Source organism: Magallana gigas, chromosome 5 (genome assembly GCF_963853765.1).
Source record: "Magallana gigas chromosome 5, xbMagGiga1.1, whole genome shotgun sequence".
Lineage (NCBI taxonomy): Eukaryota > Metazoa > Mollusca > Bivalvia > Ostreida > Ostreidae > Magallana > Magallana gigas.
In genome coordinates this window covers 28,214,699-28,235,498 of record NC_088857.1, presented here as the reverse complement: position 1 = coordinate 28,235,498, position 20,800 = coordinate 28,214,699, and the positions used below count along the sequence as shown (strand labels likewise).

The window sequence follows — 20,800 nt, the reverse complement described above, 5'->3', positions numbered from 1 at the left end:
ACATGTATATCAAGTATAAATTACAAAGTTAACATATATATTATTCTGAGTAAATCCTCGGGCACAAAAATAGACCATATTATTGCCTTTCAATGACTTTGATTTTATTTCGGTTAATCAATCAGTCAAATCACGACATACGTTAACAACATATGATACTTGTGTTTAACATATTATATTTGACCTATTCACTATACATATTCCATATTCATTTTATTACACATTCGACGATACAATTTATATGAAATAGAAATATTCTTAGCTTTTTTAAAAAATATCAAGACTTGTACTGTACTTGTTCTTTTACATAAATGTTCCAATCCAAAGATGAAGTAACACCATGAGATCTTTAGAAGACTCCAAAATGACCGGGAAGGCTTTTGTTTTCTCGGTGTTTTTGGTATTTTGTATCCTGACAAATGTCATTTCCATGACGTCAGCGCAAGACGTGACAACAACAAATCCGACCGTCACAGCTAATGCAAAAAGTATGCATATAAAAGCATTGTTCTTGTTTAATACAGTACATGCAATGCACGCACATAAACCAACCATCAGATGAAATATATTATTAAAATTATTTAAAAAGTTTGGCGAGCAATTTCTAGTCACGTTTATTTTCATTCCATAACCTTATCGACTGTAATTATTTTCTTAGAGACTGTACATAACTATTGTTTTATACAGTATGTCCATTCATGCTTCTGGCTCCTTCGTATTTGGAAACCGACTTTGGAAAACGAGCAATATTTAAGGGTTTTGATGAGGCAAAACTTGAACCCAGTCTACAGGCAAGGTGGCAAGTAATAAGAAATGGGACAACAGAAAACATCGATATACACGTAGAAAAATACATGGGAAGCACACTATTGCCTAACCTGACGCTGTTTATCAATCAAGCTAAATTCAACGATAAAGGCTTTTATCGATTTCAAGTTAGGATCCAAGACGGTTGGTGCTCGAGTACCAAGGTAGAATTAAGAAAGGTCCGGGGAAGTAAGTTATAAACAACTAAATCATTTCTTAGCAATTTTGGTAGCTAACTTTTTAACCTCATCGACAAATGATCTTTAATAATGTTGAACGTTTTTGTTATTTAAATCACTTTGTATTAGTTTTACAGTATGGCGAAGCCTGCAATCTGACGAGAGAGTGTAATGAAAGAACAAATTTAATTTGTTCAGATAAACACAAAAAGTGTTTTTGTGACCCTTCCTATGCTTACGCCCATGAGAGAAAATGCCTATCTCGTAAGTTTACATTACCGATAATTTAAATGTCAATAAAACAATTTCAAAAAAATTCAATTTTTTTTTTAATATGGCTTTTTCGATGTTTTCCTTAGACTTGTAGCATTCTATCTTGTAAATTATATATTATTTTTAATCAATTGTAGAGTCACTTCTTAAAGCAGTATTTACAACAAGTAATATTTCCTCAACTTCCATGGCGGTTAATTGGAAAGACCCGTTACAAGGCGCCAATCTTATCCAGGAATACTTCCTTGAAATTTCCGAGAACAGTGGATCCTTTAGTGTTAACAAATCCGTAAATCGAGACAATCAATATCTTGTCGACGCACATTTTGTACCTGGGCATTTATTTTATGCGAAAATTACTTCCATTGTGTATCTCAACGATGTCGAAAAGACGATTTACATTAAGAGTGAAATTTTACACCTTGTTGTAGGTATGTATTTTTTTGTTCAGAATCCTTGCGTTTAATATGATATTAATTATAGTTCCTAAGAGCAGCAGGTTTTCTTCAATTAAGAGAAAATATATTCATTATTAATTGTACCTAGAACCATTGCCTCCTGGTGCCATTAACAGAAGTCGAAGTAATTTCCATCCTGAGCAAGTACATCTCCACTGGGGTCTGCCTTTGTTAAACACTTCCGTCGACAGGTACCAAGTAACCATAAATGGAAATTCAAAGTTATCTACTGGCAACTTCATTGACTGGACTTCGAGACTGGAACCTGGAACAAAGTACAATGTTACAATTCAGGCTATTAGTTGGTACGATTTCAACTACGAAAAAAGAAGTGTTCTGTACACCGAAGAAATAACCACTATTCGTAAGTAGATTATTTATTCACATGCTTTATCTACTATGTGCATAGTGTTAACTTTTTTTTCATATTTTATATAGTATTTTATAAACTAAATGTTCAATGAATTAACAAATTAGCACTGTTTTGTACTATTTTTCAGGTACTCCGAAGGTTATTCTTTCTTCATCTTTTTACCACATTCCTTACTTAACGAATCTAAAAGCCAACGCGTCCATTCAGCTTCAATCTCATTTCCCGCCGATTCTTGAAGTGAAATGGCAAAAGATTCGCGGAACGACAGCAGACGATATAGATATTAATCTCAGCAGCCTTCAAGGCAGTACAGTCGATAGTAGCAATCCTCAATTGCAAATCAGTAGAGTTACTTTTGAAAATGACAATGCAAATTCTTACCGTTGCTTAGCAAGAAACTCTGAAGGATGGGGAACGAGCTACAATAGGACGTTGTCTGTAATCGGGAGTATGTTATTTTTGTCACCAAAGAAAAAAAATAAGTTTTTCATACATATTGTACATGTATCGCTTCAAAAAAAGGGTAATGAAATGGCTAAAGGGTTTGGCAAGTATCCAATTTGAATTAATTTGCAAAACACTTGAACAAAAACAACTGATTTACTTCCATATTTTACAGGTTTAAAGTATTATGCATCTTGCAATCATAGTCAGGAGTGTCTATATCTTTCAAGCATGACTTGCCAGTCTGGCAAGTGTCTCTGTAATTCCCGGTTCTACCAAAGAAATTCTCGTTGTTTTCCAAGTAAGTATTATACAAGCTATATACTTTGGCATCAATTAGGTTCGTGTCTTCTTTATATGGACATCGGTTACATATGGCGTTTATTGTTATTTGTGTACATTTCTTGAGTTTATTTTTAAGTTGATATTTTATAAAACTGCATCTGTTTGTTGTCAATACAATCTAGGATCCTACTTAGAAGTAACAACAGTGGACATCAAAAGCTTTTCATGTGGTTTTGGAGCTGGGTTTGAGCTTCAGTGGAAACAACCGTCTCGAGATCAAGATCTTGTTAAAGGTTATGAAGTTTCTTGGAAGGAACAATCAATCAGATACGAAAAAAGGTCTGGTACTGATTTTGCTGGAATGGAAACCAAGTACAAATCACCGTGCACCTTAAAACTACAACCAGGGAGAATGTATTGGACAACTGTTCGAACACTCGCTGAATTACGAAATCCAAAAGAGAGCATCTCTGTAGAAGAGTCTTCAAAACATATCATATTAGGTAAGATAATAAGTTGATATTAATCAGTTCGTAATCCTAACATTATTTTTATGCAAAATACGTTACATATTATCAGGGTTTTTTCTCCTAATTGATCTGAACAAGTTGGATAGCCCTACAAATAAACCAAACTGATATTATATCGTAATTGTAATTTGGTATACTATGCGGGGTTTTTTTTTAATATGAGAGAAACGGAAACAGGAAGCGTCATATTTATTTATTTTTTTAAATTTTAATCAATGATGTTAATAAGACGGAGAAACATTTAAAATAAGCTGAATATCTAATTTAATATCTTATTTTTTTTTTTGGCAGATCCCACCCAGCCTGGAGCAATCATTCGGAGCCAGAGCAATTTCTCGGCAGATAACTTGTACTTAAAGTGGGAGAAATCATCGACAAGCTTTGTAAACCGATACAAAGTGACCGTCGGCGACCAGACACAATACACGAGAGGATATCTACCAGAAATACAATGGAATTCTCTTCTGATGCCCCTAACGGTTTATAAAGTGACCATAACTGCGATAAGTTATGGATATACGATTAACTATCCAACCTATGGATCTAAAGAGAGTCCTCCCTCTGTAAATTCAATACAAACAACTGATAGTATGTTATCATAACCAAATTATTAGATTAAATATTTCAATATTTTAAAAAGTAATAAATGTAGCTAAAGAATAGGAGGCATTACCTACACGTATATATAAATATAAAGCAGTTATTACTTTTCAAGGGCTAACATAACATGTAATGAAATTCCAATGCTATGCAAAGAGATTCCATTGCTATGCAATGCTATGGTGTATGTTGTAAAAGATAATATATGTTTGAACTGACTGTAAATATTTATTGCTAAATTGTAGTTAAATATTCTGGAAAGATATACTTGCCGTATGGAGATGAAGATTATATTCTACAAGGCAAAAAGACAAGTACACCTCTAAAATCACCGATAACTGTTTATGTCGGGGATGGATCTAATGACGGATTCAAATCCGTGGTTGTAAGTTTAACAATTCAAATATATGTACCGTTTTAACGAACATTGAATGTTTGCTTGTTTATTTATAGATTGCTTTTCTGCAACTAAAAACGTAACATCACTGTACTTGTGGAAGCAAATACGCAGTTGGAAAAAAGAGATGAAATATTATGCAAACTTATTCAGAATCATTATACATTTTATCTTTTACGTTTCTAAGGGAGAAGAATTATTACATATACATGTAGTTGACGTATATTCAGAAGATTAAAAGTGGTTGTTTCCATGGTCTTTGTTTAGATCGGCTCTAATGGTGTAATTGGACTTGGAGACAAGTTTAACAGTCCGAATATACAAAAACTTGATTCCTCCAAACTTTCGGGAGAAAAAATACTTTGCCCTTTCTGGACAGTGTTACATTCAGTTGGAAAAGTTGGGAAGGTGTACTATAACACGTATTCAAGGTATCTGACCAATAATCACGTTTTGTTTTGTTTTGTTTTGTTTTGTTTGTTTTTATGTGTTTTTTTATTTGGGGGGTGTTTTTTGTGAAATACATGGTAAAATATTATTATATACTTTGTGACATTCCCTATTGTATACAGGGTTATTTTCGCCCCGTGTAATGTTTGCCCTTCTTCACTTGCAAAGAGTTTCGCCCCGTCTTGATTTCGCCCAAACACAGTTGCGTTTAAAGAAAATTGATTGGAGACATCGGAAATTGCTCAGTCTTAAATTCGCCCGTTTACAACGAGGGCGAAAGAGGCGAAAATAAAACGGAGCGAATATTTCCCTGTATACAGTATTTTTTCGTACACTGTACCACACGTTTTATAATATTTCAAGGGGACCCAAAGCAGATGATGTCGATGTCATGTTCATGGAACAGGCAGACAATATCATCAAGAAACATTTCAGAGACTTTGGAAACTTTGAAGCTAGTTGGCTTGTGAAAGTCACATGGGAAAATATGACTGTAAATGGAATGAAAAAAGAAGAGGTTAATTATCACTAAAATTAATGCAATTCGTTTGTCTTTACTTTTATGTCCGTATAACAATTTTATGTCTCGTTGAACAGTACTTTATGATTAATAATACTTTTTTGTGATCAATTAAATAATGGGGTTTTTTTTTCTTTACAGAAAGTTACTTTCCAGTGCTATCTTATTTCTGACGGTGACAACACCTTTGTTGTTTTTAATTACGTTGATGTGAATCTTAAGCCTAAGAAAAATCGTAAGATCTCCGTAGGATATCGGTACAACGATATCATTGTGCGGAACCCATTTTCGAACAAGGATGGTGTGTTCCGAATGACAGTTATGCCTGGAAATAGAGGTAACTGATTAACTGAAATGAATATTCATAGCCAATGTAAACCGAAGTTTTTACGGTCTCACTTGATTTAGTTTTGATTCATGTGTTATTTCTTTATAGGCGGTCGTGGTCTTTTTATTTACAAAATGACCGAAGGGGTTCGTGCAAAAAGGGATGCTAGGGCGTGTCAATTGTGGTATAACTATAACCGAGTGAGTAAGATACGTGAGCAGCTTTTGGCCAATGAAATCGAATGTCCTTGCGATTCTCGGTTCCTCAGATTTGATCCACGTTTTGCCATCAGCCGATTTGACAGGAAAAATCGAATACTGTGCTTCGCCTCCGTATTGGTTGATGATAACGCTGTAAGAACTTTTAATTAAAAATGTTATTATTGACACTGCATGGGTAACTTTTGGCATTGTTTAGTTCTTTATTTTCGGTGTGTTTGTTTTAGGAATGTTGTTTCAAGATGTACGCTAATACTGAAAATTTAGGACCGCTGGAAAGTTCAATGCCGTTAGCTGGAACCAGGTTACAATTCAGTCCATTCTTAGACCAACACAAACACATTAATTATGACTTTAATCCTAAACGTGTTTGCTGCAGTACGCAGCAGTGCGATTTGTATTACTTTGTACGTCCGATCCCAGGATGTTATCGAGGATCACCTTTTGCCCCAGGTATTAAATACACAGAGAGAGAGAGAGAGAGAGAGAGAGAGAGAGAGAGAGAGGAGTCAATAAAATTGAACGTTTATTAAAAAATTCAACAACAAAAATAGAGATCAAATATCAAACGTAATTGACAATTTACACTGAAATGGTATTTTACCTTTATCTATAGATGTTGTGTACTACGTTTTAAACTTATGCGAATTGTATTTTTCGTTATAAAGCTGGAATGTTTGGAGATCCACATATAACAACACTTGATGGTAAACTGTATACATTCAATGGGTACGGGGAATACACTTTGCTGAAAATAAATACGAGTACAACAACATTTGATCTTCAAGCACGAACTGAACTTGCCACCGCTCAAAATGGCGGGAAATCAAATGCTACAGTATTTAGTGCTTTTGTAGCGCAAGACCAGACTGGTACCAACATGCAGGTTGAGATGTCACATGACAAGAAAAGTAAATGTCGTTTCAAAACGAGAATTGTTCATTTCAAATTGATGTCATTTTTTTTTCTCCTTGAGATGACCAATTTCGTTCTGTTCTAGGTATGGTTATTATGGCAAATGGTAAAGATCTCACCAAGCAGTTTGAAAACGCAAACTACACTCTGCTGACAGCAAATATTTCCATTCGTTGGGACGGGGAAAAAATTTCCGCCTTATTTCTTAAACCCCGTAGGTTATAATTTCTCTAGTCTTTGATTGTTTTGTGTTTGTTTATTTGTATTCCTTATTGACATTCATATGTAATTTGAATTTTAGTGATCACAGTAAAGATAAGCATTGAAAAGCGCCTGTTGCTTTGTGAAACACTCGTGAATAAAAAATACAAAGGACTGACTTCCGGTTTGATGGGAAACTTTGATGACATAGAAAGCAATGACTTTATGCTGCCAAATGGAACAGAGTTAAATGAGAACGCAACGAAAACAGAGAGAGAAATATTTTACAACTTTGGACAGCACTGCAAGTTTATTTTTATTTTGAATTTCTATCATTAACATTTGAACATTCGGCTCTGTGTCATATATGATGACAGTTTTGTAGTTGGTATAAAGTTTGGATCCTTCATCCATGAACCGAAATAATTATTCGTAAAAATAAATTATGAAATTTACAAACACACGAACCTGTAACTTGCGATCCAAAACAAATTATGTCACAATATCAACTGTAAATAACTATCTTTGGAAGTTTATTATATAGTCTACATCAGGATGGTTTTAAAAAGTATTTTAAAAATCGCAACAACGCTTGAATTATGAAAATTTGCTATTTACTTTTCTAAAAGGGTCAGTTAAAGAAACTTCTCTATTCCAATACGAGGATGGACTGACGTTCAAAGATTTCTTCCACCCCGAGTTTGTTCCCATGTTTGTGGACGAAGTTGACGAAAGTCGTCTAAATAATGCCAAAGCTAAATGCGGTCCACGCCCTTCCTCGTCATGTGTGTCGGACTATCTGGCCACGGGAGACCTAGAACTAGCTTTGTCATCCGGGAAATCTGAGGAAAAAGCTAAAAAGAATATTGCTGAGATAGGTATATAAAATTGTATTAACGTATAGTAATTTACGTATTCCAGATTGTTAAAACATTTAATGTCTGTCATGCGCGGATCAAGAAAATTTTTCGGGGGGATGGTGGGGGGTCCGACGGTTATTTGAGTTTTTCATGGGGTGTGGGGGTGTCTGAGGCATATTTTTGGTAATTTTCTAATGTAATTGAAAGAAATTTGAATTTTGAAGGGGTGGTCTAGACTCCCTGACCCCGCCCCTTCTAGGTCCGCGCATGTGTGTTTTCTTTAACACGACATTTTTTGTAGGGGTTTAAGGAGGAAAGTAATTTAAAAAAATATGGCGATTTTGATTGCATACAAAAATTGAAATGACATACATGTATAAATATTTATGCAAATATATTTAATCAGAAAATGAAACACCGCAAATATCCGGGAACACTACCATTAACGTCCAAGTAAACCAGACGGTGGAGATAAGTTTTAACATCTCTGACGATGGTCAAGCTGAACCATTGTTCGTCATACTGAAACAACCCGACAACTTCGTCCTTGACAATCAAACGGGGATCGCAACATGGACACCGACCAATGACAGCGTTTCCGAAATCCAGTATTACACAACTTTGTTTTTAAAAGTTCAATATTTTTTTAAAAATAAACTTTACATTCTATTTCGAATGTTTGTCTAATGTTTTAGAATTCATCAATTACAAGTACTATGTTATATCAATTTGAAATTATAAAAAAAAACCTATTTAAAATTTACTTAGATAATGTGAACGTTTTAACTGCTTTCAAATGTTATCAGCTACAAAATATGATTGGTATAGCATCAACCTTGAAAGAGGGATATATAACTAACTGACTGTTTGGGGGTTTAGGTTGCTCGCGGAAGATGATATGGGTGTACAGTCACCAGTTCTGGACGTTTTTGTCAACATGTGTAGTGGGTGCAGTAACCGTGGAAACTGTGATTTTGACAACTTATTGTCCTCAGAGGAAAATAAATTCCGCAAAGTAGCATGTGACTGCGATCCTGGATATTTTGGTATGTTGCCACCGCTTAATTAACATCTATTTCATACAAATCATTATGTTTTTGCAGCATATCTTTACTACCGTATTTTTTTTTTTCGCGTGTCACAAAACTTGCGAAAATGGGGAAAATCTGAAACATTTTTAATTTGCGTCTGTTATTTTTAGTGATTTAAAAAGTTCATTATAGAAAATGATACAGGATATAATTTCTGCGTATTCATTAATCTAAAAATAATAATCTAAAAGAGGTCGCGAAGAAAGCGAAAATTAGATCACCGCGAAAATTACAGGATATACGGTAATTTAGCAAAATACAAGGTAATATTTTACAACGTTGTAAATTACATCATTGCTACAAAACGAAGACCGTCGCTCTTTGTTGGAGATATATGGAGAATTCAATGCATTGCAAAATTATTTATGTTTATAGCTTTATCGGAATGATTTGTTTTAGGTGACAATTGTGAAAATGAGACGGACGCCTGTCTGGAAGACCCCTGTTCTCTAGACAGGGAGTGCACGGACCTAACCCCCGAAGAGGAGTCTGTACTTGGTCGCGGTTACAACTGCTCAGCTTGTCCCCCGGGCTATGACGAAGTCGATGCTGACTGTTTTGGTAAAATACTGTAAACAAACTTCAATTTGCTACGATTTTGTTACACGATTGCAAAATGGTACAATTATTTGCAGCAATTCTTTTTTGCAATATCGATCTTCAACAATTTTAGCCTTTAAAGTGTAGTTCGCGATGAGAAACATTCGCGAAGGTCCTTGCGCAAACCTTGCAAAAGTTACGCATATGCAAATAAAAATTGGTTTTCACCACTTTCAACATTCTATACTTAGTCTAGTAATTCTTAAATTCTATTTAGAGTCATACTTTGTGTTGTTTTAAAACTTACATACAATATTTGGTAAAAATTTAGAATTGCGTTTCATTTTCTTTTCAAAATTTTATAAAATTAAAAAATAACACAATTTTTTTTTTATCTTTTCAGACAAAGACGAGTGTTTATTGGCTGGCGGAAATGACTGTAACGCCTCAGTGGAGACCTGTGAGAATACAGAGGGCGGGTATATATGTCAATGTCTTCCAGGATATAAGAAAACGGATAACCATTGCAAAGGTAAAGCATCAGATGCATGAAAAAAGTGCCGGTGTTGAAGAAATTATATTGTGAAAATAATGGGTAAATGGTTTTTGTCATTTTTATGTTTTTTTAATATATGTGCGTGTTCGTTTTATTATATGATCTATACATGTAGATATTGATGAATGTCTGATTGGAACTTCGGGGTGCGAACAGATATGTCAGAACACACCTGGCTCTTTCACGTGTAGCTGTTACTCGGGCTTCACCTTACGATCAGACCAACGTTCGTGTGAGAAAACAGGTAAATGGTCTGCATGTAACAACTCATAGAAACTCAAAGTAATCGGGTTGTCAAAAATACATGAATATATATCAAATTATTATCACAAAAAAATAACAAAAATGTAAACAATCAATTTAAATAAACACTAATAAAGTACAGGACGTATTTTCATACTACATGTAGTTTACCCAAACTGTGGTTTTGACTATTTTTACAAATAACTACACTCGGGGGAAATGAACGCACCCGTGGTTTTTTTTTTTTTGCCCCTTTTGCCCTCCTTAATTGTCAGCGGGCAAACTCCAAAGTCCCAAATTATCTCTCTTTAAACACAACTGTGTCTGAGCTAATTCAAGAAGGGGCGAAGCTATTTACAAGTGCAGAAGAGCGAACATTATATGAGACGAAAATATCCCTGTATACAGTATACAATTCTCTGTTTTTATATCGTAACAAAACGCTTATTAAGTACGGTTGGCGTTATATTTCATATGCATGTTAAAACAAATTAATGTTTATATTGAATTTTTGAATTTTAATTGAAAGCGGATAGTGAGCCTTGTAAGGATTATGACAAGAAATGTGAATACACCTGCAGTAACAAAACAGGAACAGTTAAATGTGAATGTCCTCTGGGATTCCAACTGGCTGTAAATGGAATCAGTTGCAAAGGTATACATGAAACACTCCGTCGAAAGCGGTATATTCATTTTTTTTATTTACATGATTGCTAGAGCGTGTCTCTCAGTTTGTTTCACTGCAATTGAACAAACTTCTAATTTTTCTTCTATCACTAATGCAGCCACGGTATTGCTTGGCTGTTTTTTAATAAATCATGCATTGCATTGTTTATGAAAAAGTTGCAACACATACGATTTCACAAAATCGATATGCGTTCTAAAACATTCATGTTTATGAACTATTTTTAAGATAGTGTTTAAATCACATACGATTTAAAAAATTGATTTGGTTTAATTTCTGAAACACTTTAAAAGTCGATTTTTCAATCACATATTATTTCACTCTTTAGACATCAACGAGTGTGAGCTTTCTACATCACCGTGCGAGCAAGGCTGTGTCAATACCGAAGGATCGTTTAACTGTACCTGCAGACCTGGCTTTTTTCTAAATGAGGACAAAACATCCTGCACAGGTGAAAAATGAATGTTTACATGCTTTGAAGTTTCATCTAATGATTGATAATATAATTATGTATATTCTGAAAAACTATAACTAATATATTGCATATAGGTGAGTGTCTTCGGGGCTGGGTGTGAGGGAGGGGATAGGGTAAACTTTGTAATACTTTTATTAATTGTAATTAAGAAAATTTTCAAAACCAGGAAGAGAGTCCTAATCACCTTTTAATCCACGCATGTTCGAGGTGCTTTACTTCCCTCTTAAACATATCTGATATTTTGATAACTTTGTGAAAAGATAACATTAAAAAAAATTTTTTTCAAAGATAATTAAATACAAGACAAAAACGTAGATATTGTTTGTCACAAATTGGATTTTCTCTCAGTGGTTTTTTGTTTGACAGGTTGTGAACTTCCAAACTATGGCCAAAATTGCAGCAAAGTGTGCGAGTGTGGTCCCGGGGGAGACAAATGTGACGAAGCTACCGGGTGTGTCTGCCTGTCGGGGTGGACGGGGGAGAAATGTGACGTTGACATCGATGAGTGTACCACAGATCCATTTGTATGCGGCTCAAACCAAATATGCCAGAATCTCGAGGGGTCCTACTCATGTACTTGCGGGGATGGTTTCGAATTGGTGGATAATAAATGCGAAGGTGGGCTTTTATTTTAAATTAGGCGTAGACAATTTTTTGGCAATTCTATATTTGTCTATTTATGTTTTGATAATGTCAAAATATATTCATAGTACTCAGTGGAATCATTTTTGGGAGTTGATTTTTAATCAACTCTCCTATGCAGTCACTCGGACAAACCGAAAGTGAAACAGTGTTTGGACCTCAGCACAAATCATTGCTCCTGACAAGACTTAGTTCTTGAAAATAATTGATGAATTCGATGTAATGTATGCTAAAGCATTGTTTTTCAAGGAAACTTATTTACAAATACCTTAAAAATAGTCAGATTTTAAATGGTACGAACAATTTAAATATTTTTTGTAGTCGTATGTATTCCTACGCCGGAGTTCAATATAGTCTCGTTCAACTCGACGCTCGGCTGTCTCCGTATACCCTTGTCGGAGATTTACGGTGTCAGCCGAGCGTTTGGTTGAACGAGACTAGAGTTCAATATTGCTTGGATCCATACAATTTTCGAGAAATATTTCTACCACTGATACAAAGTTTGATTGAATTAATTATATCTTTAAATATTATTTAACATGATTCATATGGAGGTTTCTCGACATTCTAGTCGAAAAAGTTCAAAAATTCATAATATAAAAATATGCGTAATTCAAATTAGAAACTACGTATACATGTACTTGTCAAGCAAAATAACATATCATTAATTTTAAAATAAATAAACATCGACAAAATCAACTCCCGCCAGTTCTTCAGTACTTTGATTATACATGTATGTAATACATTATCTTAATTTTATGTCTACTTTATATCTTTTTATTGTACTATATTTTTTTCAAAATGGATATTTAGAGTAACTAAAGCGCTCGATTTACAGATATTGACGAGTGCGCTGATATGGGTTTGAATGACTGTCCAAAGTCCACCACAGTCTGTCGCAATACACACGGCAATTACTCTTGTGAATGTCAGAAAGGATTTCAGATGAAAAACGGCGCATGTGGAGGTTACTTTTTTTCTCCATAATAATACCACTTGATAATATCAAATGTGTAATAAATCAAGATTTGTGACAAAATATCAATGGAACGGGAAAGAAATTAATTTTATGGTTATGAATAAAACTTAATTTGATTTTATATTAGATATAAACGAATGTGAAACGGGCGTCCATGGCTGTTCGCAGATGTGCATTAACGTAGATGGCGGCTTCAATTGTGCGTGTTACTATGGATTCACTTTACTAGATGACAGGGAGACATGCGAAAAAGGTTGGTTTGTAAAAAAACTTAATTGTGTGACCCTTTCTCTCTCTCTCTCTCTCTCTTGATTGATTGATTGATTTCCTCGTACATAAACATTCCAGTTAAGGACACGTGTGCCCGTTTCCCTGGCCTCAACTGTAGCTATGCGTGTCGGCAAAAAGGTCTGGACCCGGCATCAGGGGTTTGTTTCTGTGAATCTGGATACCAACTTGGTGGCGACGGGACAACATGCATTGGTATCCTAAGAAATTTTCACTTTTATGCTATTAATTCCTGCTCGATTTTCGTTTATTTACATGTATTGCTAACTCCAATGATTTAGTAAGGACTGGAAAAATTAATCAAGCTTTTGAAATTTTGACATCATATCATATTGAACTTTAAGAATACGGAATCGATATAGATTTTATTTATTCCTAGACATCAACGAGTGCAGCAGCAATAACCACTGTGTCCACAACTGTACAAACACAGATGGTTCATTTGAATGTGGATGCGCCATTGGATACAGACTTCAGAACGATGGAATATCTTGCGAAGGTGCGTTATTTCAAAATAGTTGTATTATGTAAAGTAATGTTTATTGTTTTTTCTTTATCTTAATGTCCTTTACTGCTCAAAATGATACTACAACGATTTATCATGCAATAATTTAGTTTGGAATTTAGATATAGAATTAATTTAAAAATGACTTAAGTTCATGCGTTTCATATCCCTTTTTATTATCACACAGCATGCGACGAGCATTTCTACGGCGAAAACTGTGAGACACCGTGTAAATGTGGGCGTGGCGCCCAGACATGCCACCATATAGATGGGTGTGTCTGTGAGTTAGGGTGGACAGGGGAAACTTGTGAGCAGGACGTAAACGAATGTTTAACGAGTCCTTGTCATGGAGGTCACGAACTCTGCTTGAATACCCCAGGGTCCTATAGATGTGAATGTAAACCAGGATTTAACAAATCCAGTGAACAATGTATAGGTATAAAAGATCATCCTTAGAATCATTTTGGGGCTTTTTTTTGCAAAACTTGTTTTCGGTTGCTGTCAATTGTAAACTCAATTTTGTTTATTTATATACGTAGATATTAATGAATGCCAAGATTCAACCATTTGCCCACAGAAATGTGTGAATACAGAAGGAAGTTACGCGTGTGCTTGTAATGATGGCTTCAAACTTGATGAAAATGAGAAAGACTGTGAAGACATAAATGAATGTCAGCAAGCGAAGTGTCACGATTGTGAGAATTTACCGGGTAGTTTTAAATGTTACTGCAGGGATGGATTTCTACTCAATTCTACAACACAGATGGATTGTCACAGTTAGAAATGTTTCTTACTTGTACTTCTGTGTCATCTGAATTTTGTGTTTCTAGATCTGTTTTACATGTATTAGTTTTGAATAGTCAGTTTATGCAAAAATAGAATTAACAACCACTGAAATACATGTATTCCACATGTTGTAACAGATATTGACGAATGTTCTGATGGAAGCAATACCTGCTCACCCCATGCCACCTGTACAGACACAATTGGCAGCTACACCTGCAAATGTCCTGATAAAGGTTTCAAAGGAGATGGTCATGAATGCATAGGTACAAAACAAAAAAAAATATTTTCCCACACCTGTTTACCTACTAAGCGTATGCAAATACTGAATACAAATGGACCAATAACTTTATGACTAATTCAAGTGTATCTGAGTTTGTTTGTTGAAACATTTATTAACGTTTATATTCTAGTAATTATATTCTTACAAATTCAATTAGTAAACCTGATTTTTTGTTTAAGTATATTTTCATATAAATTTGATTGAAGAACTTACAGGAATTTTTATGGTTCTCTCTTTCAAAAATAACAGCCTGTGAAGACTTCACATACGGAGAGCAGTGTTCCCAAACGTGTACATGTAATACAAGTAATACAGAAACATGTGATGGTTCCTCGGGGGTGTGCACCTGTAAGACGGGGTGGGAGGGGCGAGACTGCGATATAGACGTGGATGAGTGTAAGAGAGGGACCAAGGAATGTGACGACACGGAGCTACAAATCTGTGTGAACACCCCTGGCTCTGTCCATTGCGAGTGTCGTTATGGGGGAGTAGACCTAAATAACTGTATTGGTAAGTGTATTGTTTTCCGTCATTAATGCAACAGTCATGTTATAGCTTAGACATACGTTGCATGCGCTGGTCATATGGGGAGGGGGAGGAAGAGGGTCAGGACCCCTTGGAAAACTTTTTCAACTGTACCTTTGACCACGAAAAAGGGGATGGGGCTTTCTCGGCAAACAAAATTATTATTTTTGGATAAGCTTGCATTTGATCTTAAATGTAAATAATAAAGTAATAAAATTTAAAATTGTCTTTATTGTCTTTATATATTTAAATATTTAAGACAAATATTGTGTTTTACAGAGCCTAAACCGGAATATACCACAAGTAAGAGTTATAAATATACGTAAATACAATTGTAACAATCTTTTATTTACAAATCAAATTGTACACTTATTGTCATTCATAATTTATTATTCATTTTCATGATGTATCACTCATGTGTTATAAACTGGCATATTCTTTAAAAGGTAATATAGAAACGAAGGTTAAGGTGGAAGCCAGATTTGAGACAAACATCGGGCGTCAGGAATTTCTCGCAGACTCCGAAAAGTTTGTGGAAGAATATGAAAAATCGGTGAGAAGAAATATCTTTATTTTATTTTTTTATTATGTAATGATTACATAATTCATTTTTTTAATTAATGGAATTGAATGAGAAAGATTGTGGGATTTTAATGTAAATAGTATTTTCATAGTTGAACGCTTTTTACGAAGAAGAAAATGTCAATGGATTCTCTGCAGTTAAAGTTTTGTCTGTAAGGTAAGTTATATGTTATAGTCCCTCTGCATTTAAAAAACCCCAATATTTAATCAAGTTATATATACAAATCTAATTTACAGTTTAGTAATCTATGAATCCACTTTGAATTTGAAGATTTGGGAGTCTAATCATCGACTATGAAATAATTGGGAGCATTAACAACTCGGACAGTTTTAAGACAGACCTCGCAAAATGCATGACCCAACTTCTTAGTGGTAAAATCAACATCACCGTTTTACAACAGACCCAAGTAATACTGACCGTCACCATTAAAGACCAGTCCGGTCTTCAGCTGACCAGTAAGGAGTTTACTTATAGATCCTTGTTTCAAAGTAGTCTGGCCACTTTAAATAAATGATACTTCATATTTTAGTAAAAATTAATGTTATCAGCAAATCGTTTTTGCTTTAAGATAGCAGATAAAAAATTTCCTACAACATACAATCTAAGGTATAAAATGCTGTTAATATAGGTATATTATATAAATAGTGCCTGTTTGGGAGGGTAACAGTTGAAATTGACACCCCTCGAAAACCATTGTCAACCGACGCGAGTTGACAATGGTTTTCGAGGGGTGTCAATTTCAACTGTTATCCTCCCAAACAGGCACTATTCATTTTGTTATACTGAATGTCTTTTTTAAAAATTTTAAGAAAATTTTACTGCTTTTATATAGGAATAACGTGAATTCTACAGAGAACCGTACGCGCATAATTTTCGCGCATGTAATATTTTTTGATATTACCCGTTGCCAAGTGCGTTGCTAACGCTGAGGGTAATAGTAAATATTATTAACTGCGTCTTAACCAATCAGATTTCAGTATTTAACATGAAAGTATAACAATGTAGTTTATCAAATTTTCTTGACTCATTTTTAAGGCCTATCTCCTTCTGCGTCCCCGTGTTATGTGTTGAAAAGTTTCGGGGCTTCTTGTTCGTCAGGGAAAAAATGTATAGATTCTTCTGGGGTAGCAACTTGTGTGTAAGTATTGACACAGAATAATGCAATGGATACTTGTATTAGATTCAATGAAAAATATGCAAAGCACTGATATATGAACAAGTTATTGTAACGTATAATATTTTCATATTCACAGCGACGATTCATCTGACGAAGGTAAGGTTTAATTCTCAGTTTAATCCAATCAAGCAGCACATACATGAGCATGTTATATAATATTGTTGGTATTTACCAAATGTGATTCATTTCATTGTTCAATGTATGATTTGGAAGGGGTTTTTTTCTTGTATAAAATCAAGGAAAAAATTATGGATTCTGGACGAATGATACAATTATTGCAGTGAAAAAAAATTTCCTTTGAAGATTAAATATGAAATCAAATTTTTACAAACGTCATCATCGCCATCCTTATAATCATCAGCAAATTGCTGAAAATGGCTTTGACAAGCAATAATTTTTTCGCAATGCTTTTGAATTTTCTAGATTCGTCAATGTTTTTACTTTATCTTGGAGTAAGTATTCCACTCGTCCTCATCATAATAGCCATGATGGGTTGTTGGATCTACCATCAGAAAACAGCGAATCGTGTCCAAGTGTGAGTGGGTTTTTTTGTCAAACACAACCAGCCATAATTAATTACATGTTGTTTAAAGTAACTATCTTTCATTGAGAACGAATTTTTATGAAAGAGGACATTTTTTGATGTAATTGGAACCGTGTTAAATATTATAGAAAGTTAATGTTCTTAAAATTTATTTTAAAACCTTTTACTTGGTGGTTGAAATAAGCTTATATGCATATTAATAAATGTTGCATTTGTATTTCAGAATCCGTTTAAGTGATCCAGACGTTCAGAAAATGAAAGTTTGCAAGGAAATACCTAAACGTAACTTCTTCGAAGACATGGAAGCGCTTGGTCCTTTCTTTGGACAAGGTAAAAAGAAAAGTCAACGGTCTAGATTATTTTGTAGCTGCAGGACTGTAGCTCCCGGTCTGAAAAAATTCGGATGGACGACCTGGGAGCTACAGTGCCTCCCATAGTAAAAAACTGCAATTTACGGCGCACAAAAAAATGCGCAAGGTTTTGACTTATTAATCTCATTTACGATCACATTCTGTACAAATATTTAATCCCAAAAAATTCCTCGGACATTTTACTACAGATATTGTCACTTCACTTGCCTCTGATATTCCATTAAACACCATCCCCAGCCCTGTCAATTAAAGTGGTGCAAGTTTGTTTACATTTAAAAATGGCGACTCTCGATCTCGACGTAAATTAACATACTTCATTTTCCGAGGTCGGTTATCATGTTTAAGAGAAAGTCTGAGGCAAGTAAAGTGATGATATCAGTAGTAAATTTGCTGAAGAATTTTATGGTTCTAATTATTTTTACAGAATTTGTGTGAAAATAAGGTTAATAAGTCAAAACCTTGCGCATTTTTTTGTGCGCCGTAAATTGCAGTTTTTTACTATGGGAGGCACTGTAGCTCCCAGGTCGTCCATCCGAATTTTTTCAGACCGGAAGCTACAGTCCTGCAGCTAGATTATTTTGTTGGTATAATGTTCAACGTGCATAGGTCCCATCATCCTGCTTGTTTTGATGAAAAAGATGCACTTTCTTTAAGATGAGTCTGAATATTTAAAGCAAAAACTGTGCTATATATATGTTAATGTAATTAACTTATATAAATATATATTCATATATATATCTTCCTATGAATTAGTAACTTTTAAGTTCGATAACAATGCTTAAGCAAATTTAATTTGTTATAACCCTTAGTTCTCTATCCATATAAGTATGTTGATTGAATAATTCTGGTTTTACCATTTTTTAATTAATTTTTTTTTTTGTATTACAGTTGATTGGCCTAGCAAAAAGTAATGGACAAGAAGTCAATGCACCAATCAACTTTCCTGATAGAGATTTTAAACAGACAATAAATATTTTTATGTTTGTTTCCTCCTTCAAGTTTTATTGAGCCAAAGTTATGAAAATCATCAAACATATCCATTTGTGTCAATTTTGTTTTTATTAAATTGTGTATGTACATCTCAATTCTCATCCATGATGTGTATACGACAGTGATAGCGGATTCAAGCTTTAAGTTATTTAGATTAAAATCTTTATATCACATTTGTTTTTTCCAGAAAATATCAGTTTTTTTAAACAAGTATTAAGAGTCAATTAAAAACGCTAATCGCAATAGATATATACATACACATTTACCACTAAATATTTCATTATATATTGGACAATATGCAGCAAACATAATTTGTATTAACCACGTTTGATTACATGTTATTATGCAGTATAGTATATGCATTATTTTACTAATAAATAATTTGAATTAAAAGAAACTTTGAAGCATATATAACACAGAAAACGTTTTCTAAAATAGGCTTAAAAACATATTGGACTACAGACAAAAGTAAACAAATCAATTACATAATTATCTTCTAAGATTACGAACAGCAGGCATTTATCAAACATTTTCCCTATTTCATTAATCTATCTCAAATGTAACCTGTTTTTGCTTTTTTTTCTCAATTCTTTATCCTCATAATAATCCCAGTTTTCTATCTATCAATAAAAAACAACAACAACAACGATCATAATTTGTTGTTTGTATATCGTCACCTACAGATTAGATATAATTTTAAAAAAAAATGAAAGTGTATCAGTCTCTCTCTCTCTCTCTCTCTCTCTCTCTCTCAAACAAGAGGCTCATGGGCCACATTGCTCATCTGAGCAACAATATACATCACAAAATTAGTTTTACTGAGTCAAATACAAAAAAATGTGGACAATGTAGTCTAACAGATCCTGTATTTAAAAAAATCAATTTTCCCCTGGATATTCTGTTAATCATTGATTCCTTTATGTCACAGTACTCACATCCTACTCCTAAAAAAGTATGATTTTGATGAATTTGAATCTTCACTATCTAAGGTTGCTTTCACTAAAGTTGCATTTTTTCCAAGAAAATGCTGTTGTTTTTTTAAAAAGATTTTTCTCTATATATTCCTTTGTAAAGATTTAACCCCTCCCCATTGTGCCCCTACCCTACCCCCGGGGATCATAATTTGACCAAACTTGAATCTACGCTACCTGATGACACTTCACACAAGTTACAGCTTTTCTGGTCATTCGTTTTCTGAGACGAAGATTGAAAATAAAATTTCTCTTTATATTCCTATGTAAAAATTTGACCCCAAAACTGTGGCCCCACCTTACCCGCGATGATTTGCACAAACTTGATTCTGCACTATTTGAGGATGCTTCCACCAAAGTTTCAGCTTTTCTGACCCAAAGGTTTTTATGTAGAAGATTTTTAAAGATTAACTCTATAGTTCAATGTAAAACTTCGACCCCCCCCCCCCCACATTGTAGCCCTACTTTACCCCTTGGGGACCCTGATTTAAACAAACTTGAATCTACACTATCTGAGGAAACTTCCACACAAGTTTCAGCTTTCCTGGCCAAATGGTATTTGACTAGAAGATTTTTAAGGATTAACTCTTTATACTCATATGAAATACTTCGACCCCCCCCCCCCCAAATTGAGGCCCCACTTTACCCATGGGGACCCTGATTTGAACAACCTTGAATCTACACTATCTGTAATGCTTCCACGCAAGTTTCAGCTCCGAAGGAGAGGGGGT

General features: G+C 34.3%; 1 protein-coding gene across 1 annotated transcript; it reads left to right on the top strand.

Moving 5' to 3' along the window:
• The first annotated feature begins 330 nt into the window (after positions 1-330).
• Positions 331-19,282, top strand: LOC117684340 (uncharacterized). Its single transcript, XM_066084009.1, has 44 exons — positions 331-488; positions 688-996; positions 1,116-1,250; positions 1,397-1,690; positions 1,806-2,081; positions 2,218-2,538; positions 2,710-2,835; positions 3,002-3,322; positions 3,641-3,937; positions 4,195-4,334; positions 4,614-4,777; positions 5,160-5,313; positions 5,458-5,653; positions 5,753-5,997; positions 6,090-6,315; positions 6,531-6,773; positions 6,863-6,991; positions 7,079-7,282; positions 7,608-7,856; positions 8,245-8,446; positions 8,718-8,884; positions 9,329-9,490; positions 9,873-10,001; positions 10,141-10,269; positions 10,798-10,923; positions 11,282-11,404; positions 11,795-12,046; positions 12,909-13,037; positions 13,177-13,302; positions 13,398-13,532; positions 13,717-13,836; positions 14,030-14,278; positions 14,382-14,618; positions 14,766-14,891; positions 15,158-15,418; positions 15,713-15,736; positions 15,880-15,986; positions 16,108-16,172; positions 16,287-16,471; positions 17,052-17,154; positions 17,270-17,289; positions 17,617-17,728; positions 17,961-18,067; positions 18,997-19,282. Exons 1-44 carry the CDS (start codon positions 341-343, stop codon positions 19,017-19,019), a joined length of 7,596 nt encoding a protein of 2,531 aa, XP_065940081.1. The 5' UTR covers positions 331-340; the 3' UTR covers positions 19,020-19,282.
• Positions 19,283-20,800: the final 1,518 nt, after the last annotated feature.